Raw genomic sequence first — 20,680 nt, forward strand, 5'->3', positions numbered from 1 at the left:
ACAGGTGGAAAAAGTTCTGAAATGATTTGTCTCATTTTTTACATCACAGAAACCTGACATTTTATCGGGGGTGTGAAGACATTTTATATCCACTGTGTACCCAGAGCTACAATGGAATGGTTCAGATCAAAGCATCTTCATGTGTTAGAATGGCCCAGTCACAGTCCTAACCAGGGGCAGACTGACCATTTGGAAACTTGGGTACTGCCCGAGGGCCCGGGGTCAGTAGGGGGCCCCATGAGATGCCCCTGGTACCTTTTTCATAGGCTTTTTTGAGTTTGGGCAAGGACACAGGGGCCCCATGATCCCCTATTGCCCGGGGGCCCCATGAGTTGTCAGTCTGCCCCTGATCCAGACCGAAACCCAATGGAGAATCTGTGGCCAGACCTGAAAATTGCTGTTCCCAGGCTCTCTCCATCCAATCTGACAGCCTGAGCGATTCTGCAAAGAAGAACTGGCAGAAATGTCCCGCCCCGCCCCTCTGCTCCCCGCTCCGCCCCTCTCCTGGTGCTCCTGCCAGGCTGCACCATACAGGGTGTAGAGGGGAGGGCAGCCGGGGCGGGGTCGGGAAGGAGCAGGCGAGGTCTCTATGAAGAATAAGAACACGCTGGCGGGGTGGGGTTTGCATTGGGGGCGGGATCTTTATAAAGGAGCCTTTGACTTGAGGTACATTCGGGGCGGGGTCAAGTACAGCGGGCGTGGTCTCTATGAAGAGTAAAATTGGGCTGGTAGGGCGGGGTTAAATTTAGGGGCGGGGTCTTTATGAAAGAAACCATTAACCAGGCAGGGATGGGCGGGGTTTCGGTGAGGGGGATGCTGCGCGGGAGCTTCAGTCTGCTCAGTCCTGTCAGGAGATCTGAGGGAGTCGAGTTGTACGATGAGCTCCCCGTGTCCCCGCTGTCATAAGACCGTCTACTTCGGTGAGTTCATCCCATACCCCCCCTCCACTGTGTGTGATATATATAACCCCCATCATCCCCCCCCTCCACTGTGTGTGTGATATATATATAACCCCCATCATCCACCCCCACTGTGTGTGTGATATATATATAACCCCCATCATCCACCCCCACTGTGTGTGTGATATATATATAACCCCCATCATCCACCCCCTCCACCTGTGTGTGATATATATATACATAACCCCCATCATCCCCCCCCCTCTACTGTGTGTGTGATATATATAACCCCCATCATCCACCCCCCCCCTCCACCTGTGTGTGTGATACATAACCCCCATCATCCCCCCCCCTCCACCTGTGTGTGTGATACATAACCCCCATCATCCCCCCCCCCTCCACCTGTGTGTGTGAGATACATAACCCCCATCATCCCCCCCCCTCCACCTGTGTGTGTGAGATACATAACCCCCATCATCCCCCCCCCCTCCACCTGTGTGTGTGAGATACATAACCCCCATCATCCCCCCCCTCCACCTGTGTGTGTGAGATGCATAACCCCCATCATCCCCCCCCTCCACCTGTGTGTGTGAGATGCATAACCCCCATCATCCCCCCCTCCTCCACCTGTGTGTGTGAGATACATAACCCCCATCATCCCCCCCCCCTCCACCTGTGTGTGTGAGATACATAACCCCCATCATCCCCCCCCCCTCCACCTGTGTGTGTGAGATACATAACCCCCATCATCCCCCCCCCCTCCACCTGTGTGTGTGAGATGCATAACCCCCATCATCCCCCCCCCTCCACCTGTGTGTGTGAGATGCATAACCCCCATCATCCCCCCCTCCACCTGTGTGTGTGAGATGCATAACCCCCATCATCCCCCCCCTCCACCTGTGTGTGTGAGATACATAACCCCCATCATCCAACCCCCCTCCACCTGTGTGTGTGAGATACATAACCCCCATCATCCAACCCCCCTCCACCTGTGTGTGTGAGATACATAACCCCCATCATCCAACCCCCCTCCACCTGTGTGTGTGATATATAACCCCCATCATCCACCCCCCCTCCACCTGTGTGTGTGATATATAACCCCCATCATCCATCCCCCCCTCCACCCGTGTGTGATATATAACCCCCATCATCCATCCCCCCCTCCACCCGTGTGTGATATATAACCCCCATCATCCATCCCCCCCTCCACCCGTGTGTGATATATAACCCCCATCATCCATCCCCCCCTCCACCCGTGTGTGATATATAACCCCCATCATCCATCCCCCCCTCCACCTGTGTGTGATATATAACCCCCATCATCCATCCACTCCCCCCCCCCCCCCTCCACCTGTGTGTGTGATATATAACCCCCATCATGCATCCCCCCCTCCACTGTGTGTGTGATAAATAACCCCCCCCATCATCTCCACTGTGTGTGTGTGATATAACCCCCATCATCCATCCCCCCTCCGCTGTGTGTGTGTGTGCACGAGATATATAACCCCCATCATCCATCTCCCCCCCTTGTGTGTGTCTGATATATCATCCCCCCCCCCCCCTTGTGTGTCTGATATATCGCCCCCATCATTGCCTACATGTCTATCACCCCCCCCCCCCCATTTGTTGTGTGCCTGATATAACCCCCATCATCCATCTACAGCAAACAAAAAAATCATAATCTCCTAGGTGGGTGCAGCATCAATCTATGCTACAAATGTCCTCTGCCATTTCTAAGACTGAGAACTGAGCGATCAAAGACTGCTGATCGTTCAGGTCTCAGTCTTCAGTGACTCAGTCAACGGCTCTCTGCTCCTCCCCTCCAGTGCTTACTGTAGTGCTGGGTTGAGGAGGGGGAGGGAGCGGCTGGCTCGGGCTCTCGGTGTCAGCTGCTTGCCCAGGCACCTGGGTGGATTCCAACTTTAAAGTCGGGATGTTTCCCGAACCTGCAAGGCCAAGGTAACGTCAGTCCACAGCAAGGTTCAGCCCACTGAAAACGGGTCACAGGAGTGCAGAACAAACTGATCCATTGGAGATCTATAAGAAGTGGAGCCAAGCGAGCTTTGGTTGTCCTTCTGCTTTAAGTGAACCTGAAGTTTTTCTATGTTATAGGGAACACAAAGAAACCTCAATGGTGGCCAAGTGGTGCCCCGAGAGCTCAACCTTTGTTTGGTTTTCCCCCTTTTATTGGTGCCGAGGCATTTCTGTTCTGTGGCCTCACCTTCAGTATGATATCCTCTAAGGCACTGCTGCCTCTGACTGCTACTCTGTACAGACTCCGCGTGTGATGATAGGATATCACTACTCTGCTGCTCTGTTCTCCTTGCTGGAGGAGAAGCTGTACCTGAGGACCTGCAGTGCAAGGATCGCCCTGCCTTTGCTTCGTCTGTTCTGTGGATCTGTACTACTTCCACCTTTATCATTTCCCTACCAATCATCAGAGGGGAAAGCGGAGCACTGACATAAGGAAACAAAGCCCTGTGTATACCAAGATGGCGTCGTCCACAGACACGGGAAGATTTACTAAAACTTGAGTGCAAAATCTGGTGCAGCTCTGCATAGAAACCAATCAGCTGCTAACTTCAACTTGTTCAATTAAGCCTTGACAATAAAACCTGGAAGCTGATTGGTTTCTGTGCTGAGCTGCACCAGATTTTTGCACTCTCCAGTTTTAGTAAATAACCCCCACTGAGTCTACATTGGATCCTAGCCGGGAGGACCCGTCATCAGTATAATGATGGTGTCTTAGCAGAATGTGGCTCTTGGCTGCACGTGCAGCCCTCTGCTGTTTGTCCCTAGGAGCCGAGAAGGACCCTGGGGTGTTGGTTTGCCTAATCTGTCCCACACCATGTACCGTGAAGGGGTTGGCACACCATATACTGGTGAGGTTTGTCTAGGCTGGCACATGCCATGTACTGTGGCAGGGTGTGCCTGGCACACGCGCCACGTACCGTGATGGGGCCTGGCGCACACGCCACGTAGTTTGGGGGGGGTTTGTCTAGCACACACCATATACAGTGGCAGGGGTTTGTAGGTCCAACGCATTGCATGTACCCTGGTGGGGCTTGTTTAGTCTGGCACACACTATATACAGTGTCAGGATTCTTGTAGGTTTAGCACATGCCATATACCGTGACCGTGGTGTGTGTTTTTTTTTTTTTTTTTTTTGTAGCTCTGACACTCCATATACCGTGGTGGGGCTATTCTAGTCTGGCGCACCCCATCTACATGGCAAGGGGTTTTGTAGGTCCGGCGTGCCCCATACACAGTGGCAAGGGGTTTTGTAGTTCCAGCGCGCCCCATACAGTGGCAAGGGGTTTTGTAGATCCAGCGCGCCCCATACAGTGGCAAGGGGTTTTGTAGATCCAGCGCGCCCCATACAGTGGCAAGGGGTTTTGTAGATCCAGCGTGCCCCATACAGTGGCAAGGGGTTTTGTAGATCCAGCGTGCCCCATACAGTGGCAAGGGGTTTTGTAGATCCAGCGTGCCCCATACAGTGGCAAGGGGTTTTGTAGATCCAGCGTGCCCCATACAGTGGCAAGGGGTTTTGTAGATCCAGCGTGCCCCATACAGTGGCAAGGGGTTTTGTAGATCCAGCGTGCCCCATACAGTGGCAAGGGGTTTTGTAGATCCAGCGTGCCCCATACAGTGGCAAGGGGTTTTGTAGATCCAGCATGCCCCATACACAGTGGCAAGGGGTTTTGTAGATCCAGCGTGCCCCATACACAGTGGCAAGGGGTTTTGTAGATCCAGCGCGCCCCATACAGTGGCAAGGGGTTTTGTAGATCCAGCGCGCCCCATACACAGTGGCAAGGGGTTTTGTAGATCTGTTGAGCCTCATACACAGTGGTAAGGGGTTTTGTAGGTCCAGCGCTCCCCATACACAATGGTAAGGGGTTTTGTAGGTCCGTTGCGCCCCATATACAGTGGCAAGGGGTTTTGTAGGTTTAGCACATGCCATATACCATGACAGGGTTTTTGTGGGTCTGACACTCCATATACTGTGGTGGGGCTATTCTAGTCTGACACACACCATATACCATGGCGGGGTTTTGTAGGTCTGGCGCACACACGTATACCACGGCGGGGTTTTGTAGGTCTGGCGCACACACGTATACCACGGCGGGGTTTTGTAGGTCTGGCGCACACACATATACCACGGCGGGGTTTTTGTAGGTCTGACACACACATATACCACGGCGGGGTTTTTGTAGGTCTGACACACACCATATACCATGGCGGGGTTTTTGTAGGTCTGACACACACCATATACCATGGCGGGGTTTTTGTAGGTCTGGCGCACACATGTATACCACGGCGGGGTTTTGTAGGTCTGGCGCACACACGTATACCACGGCGGGGTTTTGTAGGTCTGGCGCACACACGTATACCACGGCGGGGTTTTGTAGGTCTGGCGCACACACGTATACCACGGCGGGGTTTTGGTAGGTCTGGCGCACACCATACCCCACGGCGGGTTTTTGTAGGTCTGGCGCGCACACGTATACCACGGCGGGGTTTTATAGGTCTGGAGCACACACACACACACACAGGCACACACTGGCAAGACAGAGGAATAATGAGTCTGTGTTTTTTTTTCTTGCAGCGGAGAAGGTCAGCTCTCTGGGGAAGAACTGGCACCGATTCTGTCTGAAATGTGAGATGTGCAGCAAGGTCCTCTCCGCCGGGGGACACGCAGAGGTGAGAACCCAATACCGAGACCTCCTGTTATCAGATCCTGCACCCTCCTGCAACTTTCCTCTGTTCTCCTTCATACAGCTCATCCATCCCTCAGAATCTGTTCACCTTCCTGTAATTTCTCCTTTCTCCAGAGCACCCCCCCCCCCTCCCCATTATCAGTGTGTGGCTCTATTAATAGGGGCCCCTGCAGATAGTGTGTAGCAGACACCCCAGTGCTGTCAGATTAGGAAGTGTCTGCAGATGATCATTAGCCGCCTTGTAAAGCATCAGACGTGCCGGGACCTGCCAGCCAGACAGACGCTCATTGTACAGAAGCTGCAGACGGCACCCGCACCACCCTTCTCTGTGTACTGCCAACATCCCCGCCCCCCACTGTTCTCTGTATAGGGCCCCCTCTGCCTTTCTATGTGCGAGGGGAATATTGGGGGGCCTCATTCGCCATTCTCTGTGTGAGGGAAATATCAGAGTCCACTCCGCTATTGCTGGTAACTTTGGGTCACCTGCCATTCTGTGTGTGGCAATATCTATCTATTGTGGTCCCCCCATCCCCTGTGTGAGGAGGAATATTGGGGGCCCACTTTGCCATTCACTGAGGGGGAATATAGGGGTGTTATCTGCCTCTTTCTGAGAGGGGGAATATCAGGGTCCCCTTCCTCATTGTTTGAGAGAAAATCGGGGTCCCTTCCGCCATTCTCTGTTGGTAATATTGGGGTTATCTGCCAGTCTCTGTGAGGGGGAATATCGGGGTCTCTTTCCTCATTTTATGCGAGGTGGACTATGGAGGGCCCCCCCGTTCTGTCGGACTATGGAGGGCCCCCCCGTTCTGTCGGACTATGGAGGGCCCCCCCGTTCTGTCGGACTATGGAGGGCCCCCCCGTTCTGTCGGACTATGGAGGGCCCCCCCGTTCTGTCGGACTATGGAGGGCCCCCCCGTTCTGTCGGACTATGGAGGGCCCCCCCGTTCTGTCGGACTATGGAGGGCCCCCCCGTTCTGTCGGACTATGGAGGGCCCCCCCGTTCTGTCGGACTATGGAGGGCCCCCCCGTTCTGTCGGACTATGGAGGGCCCCCCCCCGTTCTGTCGGACTATGGAGGGCCCCCCCCCGTTCTGTCGGACTATGGAGGGCCCCCCCCCCGTTCTGTCGGACTATGGAGGGCCCCCCCCCCGTTCTGTCGGACTATGGAGGGCCCCCCCCCCGTTCTGTCGGACTATGGAGGGCCCCCCCCCGTTCTGTCGGACTATGGAGGGCCCCCCCCCCCGTTCTGTCGGACTATGGAGGGCCCCCCCCCCCGTTCTGTCGGACTATGGAGGGCCCCCCCCCCGTTCTGTCGGACTATGGAGGGCCCCCCCCCGTTCTGTCGGACTATGGGGGCCCCCCCCCGTTCTGGTCTTTGTGAGGTGGAATATTGGGCTGTTCCCAGATTTGAGTCGGTGAGGATGGGGGCAGGGGCGGACTGATCATTTGGAACTGCCCGAGGGCCCGGGGTCAGTAGGGGCCCCATGAGATGCCCCTGGTACCTTTTTCATAGGCTTTTTTGAGTTTGAGCAAGGACACAAGGGGCCCCATGATCCCCTATTGCCCGGGGGCCCCATGAATTGTCAGTCCGCCCCTGGATGGGGGTGTCTATTCCAGTGGGGGTCATTGCATTGTGAAGCACCCTGGAATGAGGCAGAAGTCGGCTGAGCTCGGGGCCCGGTCGCCCCATGTCCCCTCTGACATAATAATGACCGGTAGATGCTCCCATTGATAAAACTGCTAAGATCTCTCACTTCCAGTCATGTTGGTCCCTGTGAATCTGTGGAAATATCTTGGGGTCTGTGACCTCTGTGTACACAATCTGCAATATAATATATACAAGTCATTGTCCTCCGTGGTTTCCTGTCCCCTTACAGGGGCCGTATCCAAGACTGCAGAGTGTCGCTCCTCCGTATAATGACAGTGTACACAGCCCGGGTGTAGGGGGGGCAGGAAATTCCTCCGCTTGGCAGCTGCTCAATCTGACAATTGAAGGAGAAACCTTTAAAAATAACTCCGAGCTCCTCCAGCTGCAGGAATGTGGGAAAATGTTTCACTGCTCAGCAGCCTCCAGCGAACTGAGGGGGGGGGGGGGGGGGTATGGGGAGGACTTGATCCAGAAGATGGACATGACCTTCAGATTATGTCTGGTACACAGTGTAACCTTCTGAAAAGGAAAAGGCAGCAAGAAGATCCATTGCATTATTCTACGGGTTTATATAGCTGTGACATATACCGCAGCGCTGCACAAGGAACACGGAGCCATTACAGCAGTCTCTGTACCAGAAGAGCTTACACTCTAATGTCCCCCCACAGCCACACACTATTATTCTACATATACAGGTGTTTTAAATGCTACATGATTTTCAGGTGTGAAAGTGACGACGTGTTTCGCATTGAAAGCGGAAGTGATGAAACATTCTTTTGCTTCCGCTGTGTGATGAGACACCTAGCGAATAGGTGGGAAGCCTGACTTTTGTCACTCACTGCATGCTCTGCTAGTAATATGAAGTCATGTCAGAGATCACTGAGGTTCAAAGAGGGCGAATTGTTGGTGCCGCTTAGCTGGAGCCTCTGACTGAAGTTGCCAGTTATTTGCCGTGTCGCAAGGTACAGTCTCCAAGGTTATGACTAGGGATGCACCGAAATTCTGATGGCAGAAACCTTTCGGCCAAAAACTCCCCTTTCGGCTGTTGGCCGAAATGAAAAAAAGCGCTGATACAGGTGCTGAAAAAAACCCCGCCCGTCCGCCGCCGCTCAGTCTTGCCTGAGAAACCATTGATCCCAGCGCTGGGCATAGAGATGAGTGAAGGAAAGATGGCCACCACTCATCTCTATGCCCTTGGAGGACCAGAGCGATGTCTAAATCATTGGTTTTTTTTTTTTTGGTTTTTTTTTTTTTTTATCCAATGCTTTACATTGCAGAAGAGAGATGTGGGGTCTTATTGACCCCGTCTCTCCATAAAGAGGACCTGTCACTAATTATTTCTATCACAAGGGATGCATTTCTTGTGATTAAGAATAAAAGTGATTACAATTGTTTTAAAAGGAACAGTGAAAAAAAAAAAAAAAAATTACATTTAAAAAAAAAAAAAAGTTTAAAGTTCCCCCGTCCCCCACCATGCTCACACATAGCGGTGAACGCATATGTAGGCCACGCCCACATATGCAAATGGTGTTCAAACTACACACGTGAGGTATCACCAACGAATGTCAGAGCAAAAGCAATAATTCTCGCACTAGACCTCCTCTGTGACTTTACTGTACTAACCTGTAGAAATTTTTAAAGTGTCACCCATGGAGATTAAGTACTGCAGTTTCTCACCATTCCACGAGCATGCGCAATTTTAAAGCGTGACATGTTTGGTATCTATTTACTTGCCGTAACATCCTCTTACATATTTTACCAATCAATTGGAGTGTATATTGTGTTTTTTTTTTTTTTTTTTTTTTAAATGTATCCGTGTATTTTTTTTCCAAAAAATATATATATTCATTTTTAAAAACTGCACATTTTGGTTTTCTGCCAAGTGCATTTTGAATTTACGATTTTGGCGCCAGAATTTTCATTTCGGTGCACCACTAGTTATGATGGCATGTACAGTTTTTTTCTGGGAAAACATCATCCAATAAATATAGGCGCGATCGACATGGTCAGCTGACCAAAAGAGACAAAAAGGACCTTGAGCAGGATTGTGACCCAAAATAAGAAAACTGAAATTGAGCTCTGCAGTGACTTTTGCAGCAGTCTTCAAATGGACTAAGATTGAGCACTGCAATGACTTTTGCAGCAGTCTTCAAATGGACTAAGATTGAGCTCTGTAGTCACTTTTGCAGCAGTCTTCAAATGGACTAAGATTGAGCTCTGCAGTCACTTTTGCAACAGTCTTCAAATGGACTAAGATTGAGCTCTGCAGTGACTTTTGCAGCAGTTTTCAAATGGACTAAGATTGAGCTCTGCAGTCACCTTTTGCAGCAGTTTTCTTATTTTGGGTCACAATCCTGCGCAAGGTCCTCCTTTTTTTTTTTTTTTTTTTTTTTTTCTCTCTTTTGCCGTTTTCCCGGAAACTTTATATGCCGTCATAACCTTTTGATACTGGACCTCGCGACACGGCAAGTTGGCAACTTCAGTCACAGAGGCTCCAGCTAAGCCGCACCAACAATTTGCCCTCTTTAAAGCTCAGTAAACTCTGACATGACTCTATTAGGCCCCATTCGCTCGTCTCCAAAGTCACACAATTTCCAGTGCGACTTGTGGTGCGACTTTACATTCACTTGACTAAAGTCGTACCGAAGTAGTGCAGGAACTACTTTTCAAGTCGCACAGATTTGAATGGTACTCGTTGGGGAAACATGGGGTGCGACTTGTCATGTGACTTTGGATCTAGTTGCACAAGTGTGAATGGACTCTTTACTAGCAGCACATGTGGTGAATGATGACACTGAGGCTTCCCACCTCTTGGCTAGGTGTCTCATCACACAGCGAAAACAAAAGAATTTTCCATCACTTATTTATTTCAGGTACTTATATAGTGCTGTCAATTTACGCAGAGCTTTACATATATATTGTACATTCACATCAGTCCCCGCCCCCCAGGGGTGTACAATCTAAGGTCCCTAACCCTCAAGGGGCGTACAATCTAAGGTCCCTAACTCACATTCATACATACACATACTAGGGACAATTTAGTCAGGAGCAAATTAACCTACCAGCTTGTCTTTGAAGTGTAGGAGGAAACTGGAGTACCCGGAGGAAACCCACACAGGCACAGGGAGAACATGCAAACTCCAGGCAGGTGGTGCTGTGGTTGGGATTTGAACCAACGACCCTAGTACTGCCAGGCGGAAGTGCTAACCATTTAGCCACTGTGCTGCCCATACTTTCAACTCATAAATGTTGTCACTTTCAGTCCTGCTTCACACTAATACGGTGCAGCACATCGCATGTGATTCACACAGGCACCGCAGCGCATTCCTATGCAAATCACGAGTGATGGCCGCAATGCGTCTTGAGCCATTTGTAAATGCTCAAATCCCATCATTTCCCCCCCGAACCTGATACGCATTGTATGGGTGTTCACACTCGTGCGATGCCAATTCTGGTAATTGCACCGAGTTTTGCGTTCTGTTCGGGGTGTCGTTAATTTAACATTGACACCCGTACCAGATCGTATGGGCGCCATGCGATTGCAATGCGATGTGGGAAACGCACAGGATTTGGTGCGTTTCCTGCACCACATTAGTGGCCACCAGGGCTCGCTCCTGCAAATCACTTTTTTTTTTTTTTTTTTTCCCCCCCCCCCTAAACCATGTATATTTGGCATATTCTGTTGTGCTGTACGGAGAACACTGGACTAGATACATCAGTCTCTGCACCAGAGGAGCTTGCGCTCTAATGCCCCCCCCCCCCACAGTCACACATTATTAGCCATTTATATGGCTCTGGCATATGCTGCAGCGCTGTACAGAGAGCACTGAGCCAGTCTCATCAATCTCTGTACCAGAGGAGCTTACACTCTAATGTCCCCTCCACAGTCACATCAGTCTCTGTACCAGAGGAGCTTACACTCTAATGTCCCCTCCACAGTCACAGGGATTATTCATTTCTATAGCTCTGACATGATCTGAAGTGTTGTACAAAGAAGACTGCACCAGAGGAGCTTACACTCTAATGTCGCACACTAATTATACTACATTTAGCTCGGACATATTCCTCTCCGCTTGGCAGCTGCTCAACCTGGCTACTGAAAGAATCCTTCAAAAATAACTCCGCGCTCCTCCAGCAGCAGGAATGTGGGAAAATGTTCAACCGCTCAGCGCTCCGTTTCCAGCATTTTCGGGGATGAAACGCTTTTCCGGACTCCAGGCTGTGCGGGCAGATTTAACATTCAGCTGTGTGCAGACTGATACGCTCGCAGGGTTCCCACCATCTGTCATGGCCGGCCCCGGGGTAATCTGCAGCTGCTGTGCATGGAGGGTGTGACGGCAGCTGTCACAGGGTGTAGATTAAGGTGTGATCAGCATGCGGGGAATGCCATGTGTGCCAGTCCTGGGTGTATCAGTGCCTGCACTGTAATAGGGTGGTGACCCCAATTTCTGTCTCTACATTAGTGACACCGAGCTCTGTCTATACTGCCTGCACTGTCATGGGACGGTGACTCTGATTTGTCTCTACAGAGCCTGTGCTGTAATTGGGTGGTGACCCCAATTTCTGTTTGTACACTGGGGACACCAAGCTCTGTGGCTGTACCTTGGGGACACTGTGCTCTGTGTCTCTATACTGCCTGCACTGTGATGGGACGGTGACCCCAATTTGTCTCTACAGTGCCTGTGCTGTAATAGGGTGGTGGCCCCAATTTCTGTCTGTACATTAGTGACACCGAGCTCTGTCTATACTGCCTGCACTGTGATGGGACGGTGACCCCGATTTTGTCTCTACAGTGCCTGCGCTGTAATTGGGTGGTGACCCCAATTTCTGTCTGTACACTGGGGACACCGTGCTCTGTGTCTGTACACTGGGGACACCGTGCTCTGTGTCTGTACACTGGGGACACCGTGCTCTGTGTCTGTACACTGGGGACACCGTGCTCTGTGTCTGTACACTGGGGACACCGTGCTCTGTGTCTGTACACTGGGGACACCGTGCTCTGTGTCTGTACACTGGGGACACCGTGCTCTGTGTCTGTACACTGGGGACACCGTGCTCTGTGTCTGTACACTGGGGACACCGTGCTCTGTGTCTGTACACTGGGGACACCGTGCTCTGTGTCTGTACACTGGGGACACCGTGCTCTGTGTCTGTACACTGGGGACACCGTGCTCTGTGTCTGTACACTGGGGACACCGTGCTCTGTGTCTGTACACTGGGGACACCGTGCTCTGTGTCTGTACACTGGGGACACCGTGCTCTGTGTCTGTACACTGGGGACACCGTGCTCTGTGTCTGTACAGTGCCTGTGCTGTAATAAGGTGGTGGCCCCAATTTCTGTCTGTACACTGGGGACGCTGTGCTCGGTGTCTGTACACTGCCTGCACTGTGATGGGATGGTGACCCTGATTTTGTCTCTACAGTGCCTGCGCAGTAATAGGGTGGTGGCCCCAATTTGTGTGTACATTGGGGACACCGAGCTCTGTGGCTGTACCTTGGGGACACCGATCTGTCTCTGTACTGCCTGCACTGTGATGGGACGGTGACCCCAATTTTTGTCTCTACAGTACCTGTGCTGTAATAGGGTGGTGGCCCCAATTTCTGTCTCTACATTAGTGACACCGAGCTCTGTCTATACTGCCTGCACTGTGATGGGACAGTGACCCTGATTTTGTCTGTACAGTGCCTGCGCTGTAATAGGGTGGTAGCTCCAATTTCTGTCTGTACATCGGGGACACCAAGCTCTGTGTCTGTACATTGGGGACACCAATCTGTCTGTATACCGCCTGCACTGTGATGGGACGGTGACCCCGATTGTCTCTACAGTACCTGCGCTGTAATGCGATAGTAACCTGGATTTCCATGCCTGTATTCTGGAGACCCCGATTTCTGTGCCTGGACTAGGTTAGGATGGTGACCCCGATCTGTGTTTTATATAGTGGTGACCCCAGTATGTGTCAGTACACTGCCTGCCTTGTGATGGGACAGTCCCAGCTGTGGGGTGGCAGTGGGGGATGGTAATGAAGCAGGCTGTTGATGTTCGGTGAAGCGTGGAGACGTCTGGAATGTGTCGGCCTCCCTAATAGACTCATTAACGTGCTGCTTTCCCAGAGCTACGGTTCCAAATTCCACACCCCGGTATCTGCTGCCCATCTATACCATCAAATCATTTTGTCAGTGTATGTGGTACAGTCCCGGGGCCCCTAGTATACAGTGTCTTCTGTACAGTTACAGGGCCCCCTGGTACACATGGGGTTCTGTGTACTGTTCTGGAGCCCCTGGTACCAGTGTTCTCTGTACTATACAGTGTCGGGGCCCCCTATACAGTGTTCTCTGTACTATACAGTGTGGGGGGCCCCCTATACAGTGTTCTCTGTACTATACAGTGTCGGGGCCCCCCTATACAGTGTTCTCTGTACTATACAGTGTCGGGGCCCCCCTATACAGTGTTCTCTGTACTATACAGTGTCGGGGCCCCCCTATACAGTGTTCTCTGTACTATACAGTGTGGGGGCCCCCCTATACAGTGTTCTCTGTACTATACAGTGTGGGCCCCCCTATACAGTGTTCTCTGTACTATACAGTGTGGAGGGCCCCCTATACAGTGTTCTCTGTACTATACAGTGTCGGGGCCCCCCTATACAGTGTTCTCTGTACTATACAGTGTCGGGGGCCCCCCTATACAGTGTTCTCTGTACTATAGTGTCGGGGCCCCCCTATTCAGTGTTCTCTGTACTATAGTGTCGGGGCCCCCCTATACACAGTGTTCTCAGTACTATACAGTGTCGGGGCCCCCCTATACACAGTGTTCTCTGTACTATACAGTGTCGGGGCCCCCCTATACACAGTGTTCTCTGTACTATACAGTGTCGGGGCCCCCCTATACAGTGTTCTCTGTACTATACAGTGTCGGGGCCCCCCTATACAGTGTTCTCTGTACTATACAGTGTCGGGGCCCCCCTATACAGTGTTCTCTGTACTATACAGTGTCGGGGCCCCCCTATACAGTGTTCTCTGTACTATACAGTGTCGGGGCCCCCCTATACAGTGTTCTCAGTACTATACAGTGTCGGGGCCCCCCTATACAGTGTTCTCTGTACTATACAGTGTCGGGGCCCCCCTATACACAGTGTTCTCTGTACTATACAGTGTCGGGGCCCCCCTATACACAGTGTTCTCTGTACTATACAGTGTGGGGGGCCCCCCTATACACAGTGTTCTCTGTACTATACAGTGTCGGGGGGGCCCCCCCATACAGTGTTCTCTGTACTATACAGTGTCGGGGGGCCCCCCATACAGTGTTCTCTGTACTATACAGTGTCGGGGGGCCCCCCATACAGTGTTCTCTGTACTATACAGTGTCGGGGGCCCCCCCATACAGTGTTCTCTGTACTATACAGTGTCGGGGGCCCCCCCATACAGTGTTCTCTGTACTATACAGTGTCGGGGGCCCCCCCATACAGTGTTCTCTGTACTATACAGTGTCGGGGGCCCCCCCATACAGTGTTCTCTGTACTATACAGTGTCGGGGGCCCCCCCCATACAGTGTTCTCTGTACTATACAGTGTCGGGGGGCCCCCCTATACACAGTATTCTCTGTACTATACAGTGTCGGGGGCCCCCTATGCAGTGTTCTCTGTACTGTACAGATTTGGGCCCCCCGATATGGTGTTCTTTGTACAGTGTCGGGGGGCCCCCTATGTGCAGTGTTCTCTGTACTGTACAGTGTCGGGGCCCCCCCCTATGCGCAGTGTTCTCTGTACTGTACAGTGTGGGGGCCCCCCCTTTGCAGTGTTCGGCCCCCCTATACAGTGTTGGGGGCCCCCCCTGCGCAGTGTTCTCTGTACTGTACAGTGTGGGGGCCCCCCCTTTGCAGTGTTCGGCCCCCCTATACAGTGTTGGGGGCCCCCCCTGCGCAGTGGTCTCTGTACTGGACAGTCTAAGGACCCGACAGTTTAGGCCCCTTTCACAGGAGCAGACTGATGGGGTCCTCCTAGCCATTTTTTCAGGCGGACCCAATTGGTCCATTCATAGATTTCTATGGGCCGGCGGGTGTCATCTGATCCTGCACACCAAAAGCAGACGGATGGGTATCTGTTCCCCAGCCCTCTAGGATCGGATGAGTCGGGTGAGCAGACAGGCGGTCTGTTTCCATCTGACTGTCCCATTGAAATCAGCGGCAATGTCTGCAGCAGCAGAGCGGACAGACCTGTCATGGAGAGATTCCCCCACTGAGCAGGTGAATCACGCTGACGGATCCGCCTCGTCTGAAAGGGGCCTAAGGGACCCCCGCTATACACAGCTGGCCGTAGCTGGATTGAAATTCATCCAGTTCAGCAGGGACCAGACGCAAGCCATCTGTGGCCTTTCCTGTTTGACAAAAGTCAGTCCTGCGTTCGATTTCTGTCACATAGCAATGTTGGAGAATTTTCATTCGATCAGTGGCAATTGATTCCTTCATCTACTCTGCATATTCGAATGGGGGAATGTGTTCTGTGAACCTGGTAGGGACTCCAGGTCCCCGCTGTGGCTTGTACAGTCGGGTCCAGTAGGTTTCAGTCTGGGTTCTGGCTGAGTAGAATTCACCTAAACTGCTTGCTGAGAGCAAATGGAGTGTTCCAGAAGCCGCAACCCAAGCGATCCCATACATCAAGGAGATAATGGCAACTTCGATCTATCCCGCCCTGGTCACACGGCTGACACGTTTCGCCCCGCCCACGCGGCTTAGTCTTGGATGACCTCCATGACTAAGCCCTATGGCCAGGGTGAAACACTTCAGAGGCGTGGCCAGAATGGAGATAGGCCAAGGTTGCTATTATCTCCTTGATGTACGGGAGTGCCTGGTGTGCGGCTGGGGGAATCCATTCATCTGTTTTCAATTGGCTACTAAGCAACTTATTCACTCCCTTGTTATATCTCACCTTGACTATTGTAACTCCCTCCTCATTGGCCGACCTCATCGCAGGCTATCCCCTCTTCAGTCTATCATGAATGCTGCTGCCAGACTCATCCACCTTACTAACCGTTCTGTATCTGCCACCCCTCTCTGCCAATCCCTCCACTGACCTCCACTCAGTGTCCTCCACCCCTCTCTGCCAATCCCTCCACTGACCTCCACTCAGTGTCCTCCACCCCTCTCTGCCAATCCCTCCACTGACCTCCACTCAGTGTCCTCCACCCCTCTCTGCCAATCCCTCCAGTGACCTCCACTCAGTGTCCTCCACCTCTCTCTGCCAATCCCTCCACTGACCTCCACTCAGTGTCCTCCACCCCTCTCTGCCAATCCCTCCAGTGACCTCCACTCAGTGTCCTCCACCCCTCTCTGCCAATCCCTCCACTGACCTCCATTTGGTGTCCTCCACCCCTCTCTGCCAATCCCTCCATTTGGTGTCCTCCACCCCTCTCTGCCAATCCCTCCACTGGCCTCCATTTGGTGTCCTCCATCCCTCTCTGCCAATCCCTCCACTGACCTCCACCCCTCTCTGCCAATCCCTCCACTGGCTTCCCATTGCCCAACAGATAAAATTCAAAACAATAACGTATTAAGCCATTTATAACTCTGCCCCAAATTACCTCAACGATCTTGTCTCTAAATATCACCCAAACCTTCCTCTCCGCTCCTCGCAAGACCTCCTGCTCTCTAGCTCCCTTGTCTCCTCCTCCCATGCTCGTCTCCAGGATTTCTCCAGAGCTTCCCCCATCCTCTGGAACTCTCTACCCCAATTTATCAGACTATCGCCTACTCTGCTCACTTTTAGGCGATCTCTGAAAACCTCTCTCTTAAGGGAAGCCTATCCTGCCCTCAGCTAATAATGGAATCTTCTACTCCTCCTACCAGTCCATCCCCCACAGCGATTACCTTTTTGTACCACTAGCCCCTCCCACCTAGATTGTAAGCTCCCAGGATCAGGGCCCTCCTATCCCTCTTGTATTGAACTGTATTGTTGCTGTATTGTCTCCTGTTATATTGTAAAGTGCTGAGCAAACTGTTGGCGTCATATAAATCCTGTATAATAATAATAATAATTAACACTCAAGGGCCCAATGCTGTGAGGGAAATTCTATCTTTTTATAAATGCAGGGGGGGGGGGGATACAGCAATTGGGGATAGTGGGGTGCACAGGATCGGTGCTGCTGCTCTCCTGTCGTGTTCTAGTTCGTATTATAACCAGTTTTTCATATTTCTTCTTTCCTCTCCAGCATGATGGACGCCCATACTGCCACAAGCCGTGCTATGCTGTCCTGTTTGGCCCTAAAGGTAAAGGATACATACTAAGGTGTGTCGGGGTTTAAAAATGGAGGAAACTCTGCAAAAATGCTGTATAACAAGTGAATAAAGCCTTAACTAAGCAACAATCACAAAGAGGATATCCTCTCTAAATAATAGACCATAGAAAATGTTCTGCTATAAGTTTTTTTTTGTTTTTTTTTGTTTTTTTTTGTTTTTTTTTTTTTAGTAATGAATAATACCTAATATAAGATGTGTTCAAAATATAGTATTGAAAAAAACCCAGAGTGAAAAAAAAAATAGTGCTTGGTGAAATAAACGTGACGTCCCCTTTTAACCACCTCAATACCGGGCACTTTCACCTCCTTCCTGTCCCCCAGGGCATTGGGGGGGGGGGGTTGGAATGTGGGGGCATGCTGAAGGGTGTAGGTTCGGGTGAAGGATCAGGCTGAGGGGGTTTCAAGGTGGGAGAGGGACCAGATAGGTGACAGGCTGAGGGGTGTTTGATTGGGGAGTAGTCAGATGAGGGTGGTGGGGAAGGCACTTTGAGGGGGTTGAATGGGAGGCTTGCTGAGGGGTTGGGAAGCGATCAGATGGAGGAGCACACTGATAAGTGTTGGGGTAGGGTGGTGGGTTTGGATTGGGGGGGGGGATCATATTGGGGGAATTCTGTATAGGAAGGGAGGGTTCGGATGGGAGGCACACTGAGGGGTATCTGTTTGGCAGAGGGATCCGATGGGGGGCATGCTTAGGAGCATTGGGATGATTAAGGAATCAGATGGGGAGCTTGCTGAAGGTTATCCAGGTGAATAAAAGGGTATCGGGTGGGTGAGGTGCTTTGAAAATGATTCAGGGGCATTGTGGGTTAGGATCTGGATCTCTTCTAGTGTTATGCTGCCAAAGTGAATTCAATAAGCAAGCTGACTGAAGCTGGACAGAACTTTTCATGCTCTTCTATAGGACAGAAGATTGTTTTGTGTGAAGCATCTTATCGTCCTGCAGCGGATGGCCGTCACACCCTGGGATGTGTTCTGTCTGCCATGTTCTTATCTCATCTCCCAGTATGTGCTGCCGGCAAAGGGGACTCGGGTGATTATGACTGGCAGCTTTCATACATGGAGTGCAAGGTGGGCATAGACCCGGTCCATTCCAGGATGGAGACTTCAGCATTGTGGTCTGCCTCTGGGCAAGCTAAAAGGCTGACTGATGCACTGTAAGGGGAAATGAGCCACATACAGCACATTAAAGGTGTGCAAAGTATTAGTTCATTTTTATTTTAAACCAGCTGCCGCCTGAGTAGAAAAGCCTGTCTGGTGCCAGCATAATACAGAGCAGGATCCATGCTCTGGAGTGCTTTGACTCTGACTCAGTAGGGGGCATGTCAGACCTCTGTGGAGAGACCACTGCTTCCTCTCACAATCAGCAGGGAATATGAGCTTTGCACACTTTTTTTTTTTTTTTTTTTTTTTTTTTTTATATGCTCCTGTAGTGTATTTTCCGGATTTTAATCTGAAAGCTTAGTTTGGCTTTAAGTAAAATGGCTTCATAGCTCATTATATATTTAATACAAATATGGCAATGTGTCTATGCAGGAAGTAACAGATCCCAGGTAAGTGAGGCGACATGGTACAGATTGTGGGAACAGGGATGATACAAGGTTCAGCCATGATATATTATCAAAGATTTATTTATTGTTACTTGTAATTATATTTGTTATTACCAATATTCATATTTTGTGTTTGGAATCCTTTTCTTTGTACACACACACCATTCATCTATTGGAATAGAAGACACCCGTCTTTGTCATTGTTCTCCATATGTCAGGACATGCCCTCTGCGGTCCGGGCTTCTATTCATAGTGTCAGGAATAGAGGACATCCTGTGTCTCCAAGTTCACTGACACCACAGCTGGGACTGATTCGTACTTCCTGTATACAGCACAATCCTGCTGCCTTACGCCTTTGACAGCTTCACAGATTGCAAAACACGCGACTGGCATATTTTTGCGTCCAAGTGGACCTCCAACCAAAACGTTTATTAACAAACGTGGGGAAGGGTCTATGTCCCCAGTGGGAGATTCCCCCTGGTTATACACTGTGTATCGGGGTGATGGGATAACTCCAGGAAAGGAAATAAGGGTGGATATTCCCAGCAGGAAAACAGACAGCAAATAAAACCTGAAAGACTTCAACCCTACCACTCCATCCAAAAAGAAAGCGTGTACATCTGTTTTGGGAAAATTACATCTTTGTAAATTTTTGGGCCTTTCTTGCTCTGTGTTAACCTCTTTAGCTGGAAATGGTTTGTGTTTTGGGAAATATCTCCCCAATTTTGGGTTTGCATAGTTGCCTCTTCCATCCAGCAACTTGAACCATGGTTGTTGATCCCTAAACTGTCCAATATGAAGCAATGAATTGCAATCTATCTTGGCAATTAAACTTATTTTCTTAGGTCAATCTTATTGCCGTCCAATCTTAAAATATCATCCTCTCATGGGTTTCCCATTGGTGCCTTCTCTACCTCTCTTCGTGTTCTTCCCATTGGTGCCTTCTCTACCCCTTCTTCGTGTTCTTCCCATTGGTGCCTTCTCTACCCCTTCCTCGTGTTCTTCCCGCTGGTGCCTTCTCTACCCCTTCCTCGTGTTCTTCCCGCTGGTGCCTTCTCTATCCCTTCCTCGTGTTCTTCCCATTGGTGCCTTCTCTACCTCTCTTCGTGTTCTTCCCATTGGTGCCTTCTCTACCCCTTCCTCGTGTTCTTCCCGCTGGTGCCTTCTCTACCCCTTCCTCGTGTTCTTCCCGCTGGTGCCTTCTCTACCCCTTCCTCGTGTTCTTCCTGCTGGTGCCTTCTCTACCCCTTCCTCGTGTTCTTCCCGCTGGTGCCTTCTCTGCCCCTTCCTCGTGTTCTTCCCGCTGGTGCCTTCTCTGCCCCTTCCTCGTGTTCTTCCCGCTGCTGCCTTCTCTACCCCTTCCTCGTGTTCTTCCCGCTGGTGCCTTCTCTGCCCCTTCCTCGTGTTCTTCCCGCTGGTGCCTTCTCTGCCCCTTCCTCGTGTTCTTCCCGCTGGTGCCTTCTCTACCCCTTCCTCGTGTTCTTCCCGCTGGTGCCTTCTCTACCCCTTCCTCGTGTTCTTCCCCCTGGTGCCTTCTCTACCCCTTCCTCGTGTTCTTCCCCCTGGTGCCTTCTCTACCCCT

The 20,680-nt window shown here is 51.2% G+C and overlaps 1 protein-coding gene across 1 annotated transcript in view; it reads left to right on the forward strand.

The window, feature by feature from the left end:
- Positions 1-792: 792 nt before the first annotated feature.
- Positions 793-20,680, forward strand: part of CRIP3 (cysteine rich protein 3) — a 30,302-nt gene continuing 10,414 nt past the window's right edge. The window contains exons 1-3 of the mRNA XM_089660919.1: positions 793-920; positions 5,506-5,600; positions 17,465-17,522. Coding sequence (XP_089517045.1) covers positions 878-920; positions 5,506-5,600; positions 17,465-17,522 — 196 coding nt within the window. The 5' untranslated portion in view covers positions 793-877. The remainder of the gene's footprint in view (positions 921-5,505; positions 5,601-17,464; positions 17,523-20,680) is intronic.

Source organism: Staurois parvus, unplaced genomic scaffold, assembly GCF_062004578.1.
Source record: "Staurois parvus isolate SC_StPar_1 unplaced genomic scaffold, SC_StPar_1.0 ptg001288l, whole genome shotgun sequence".
NCBI lineage: Eukaryota > Metazoa > Chordata > Amphibia > Anura > Ranidae > Staurois > Staurois parvus.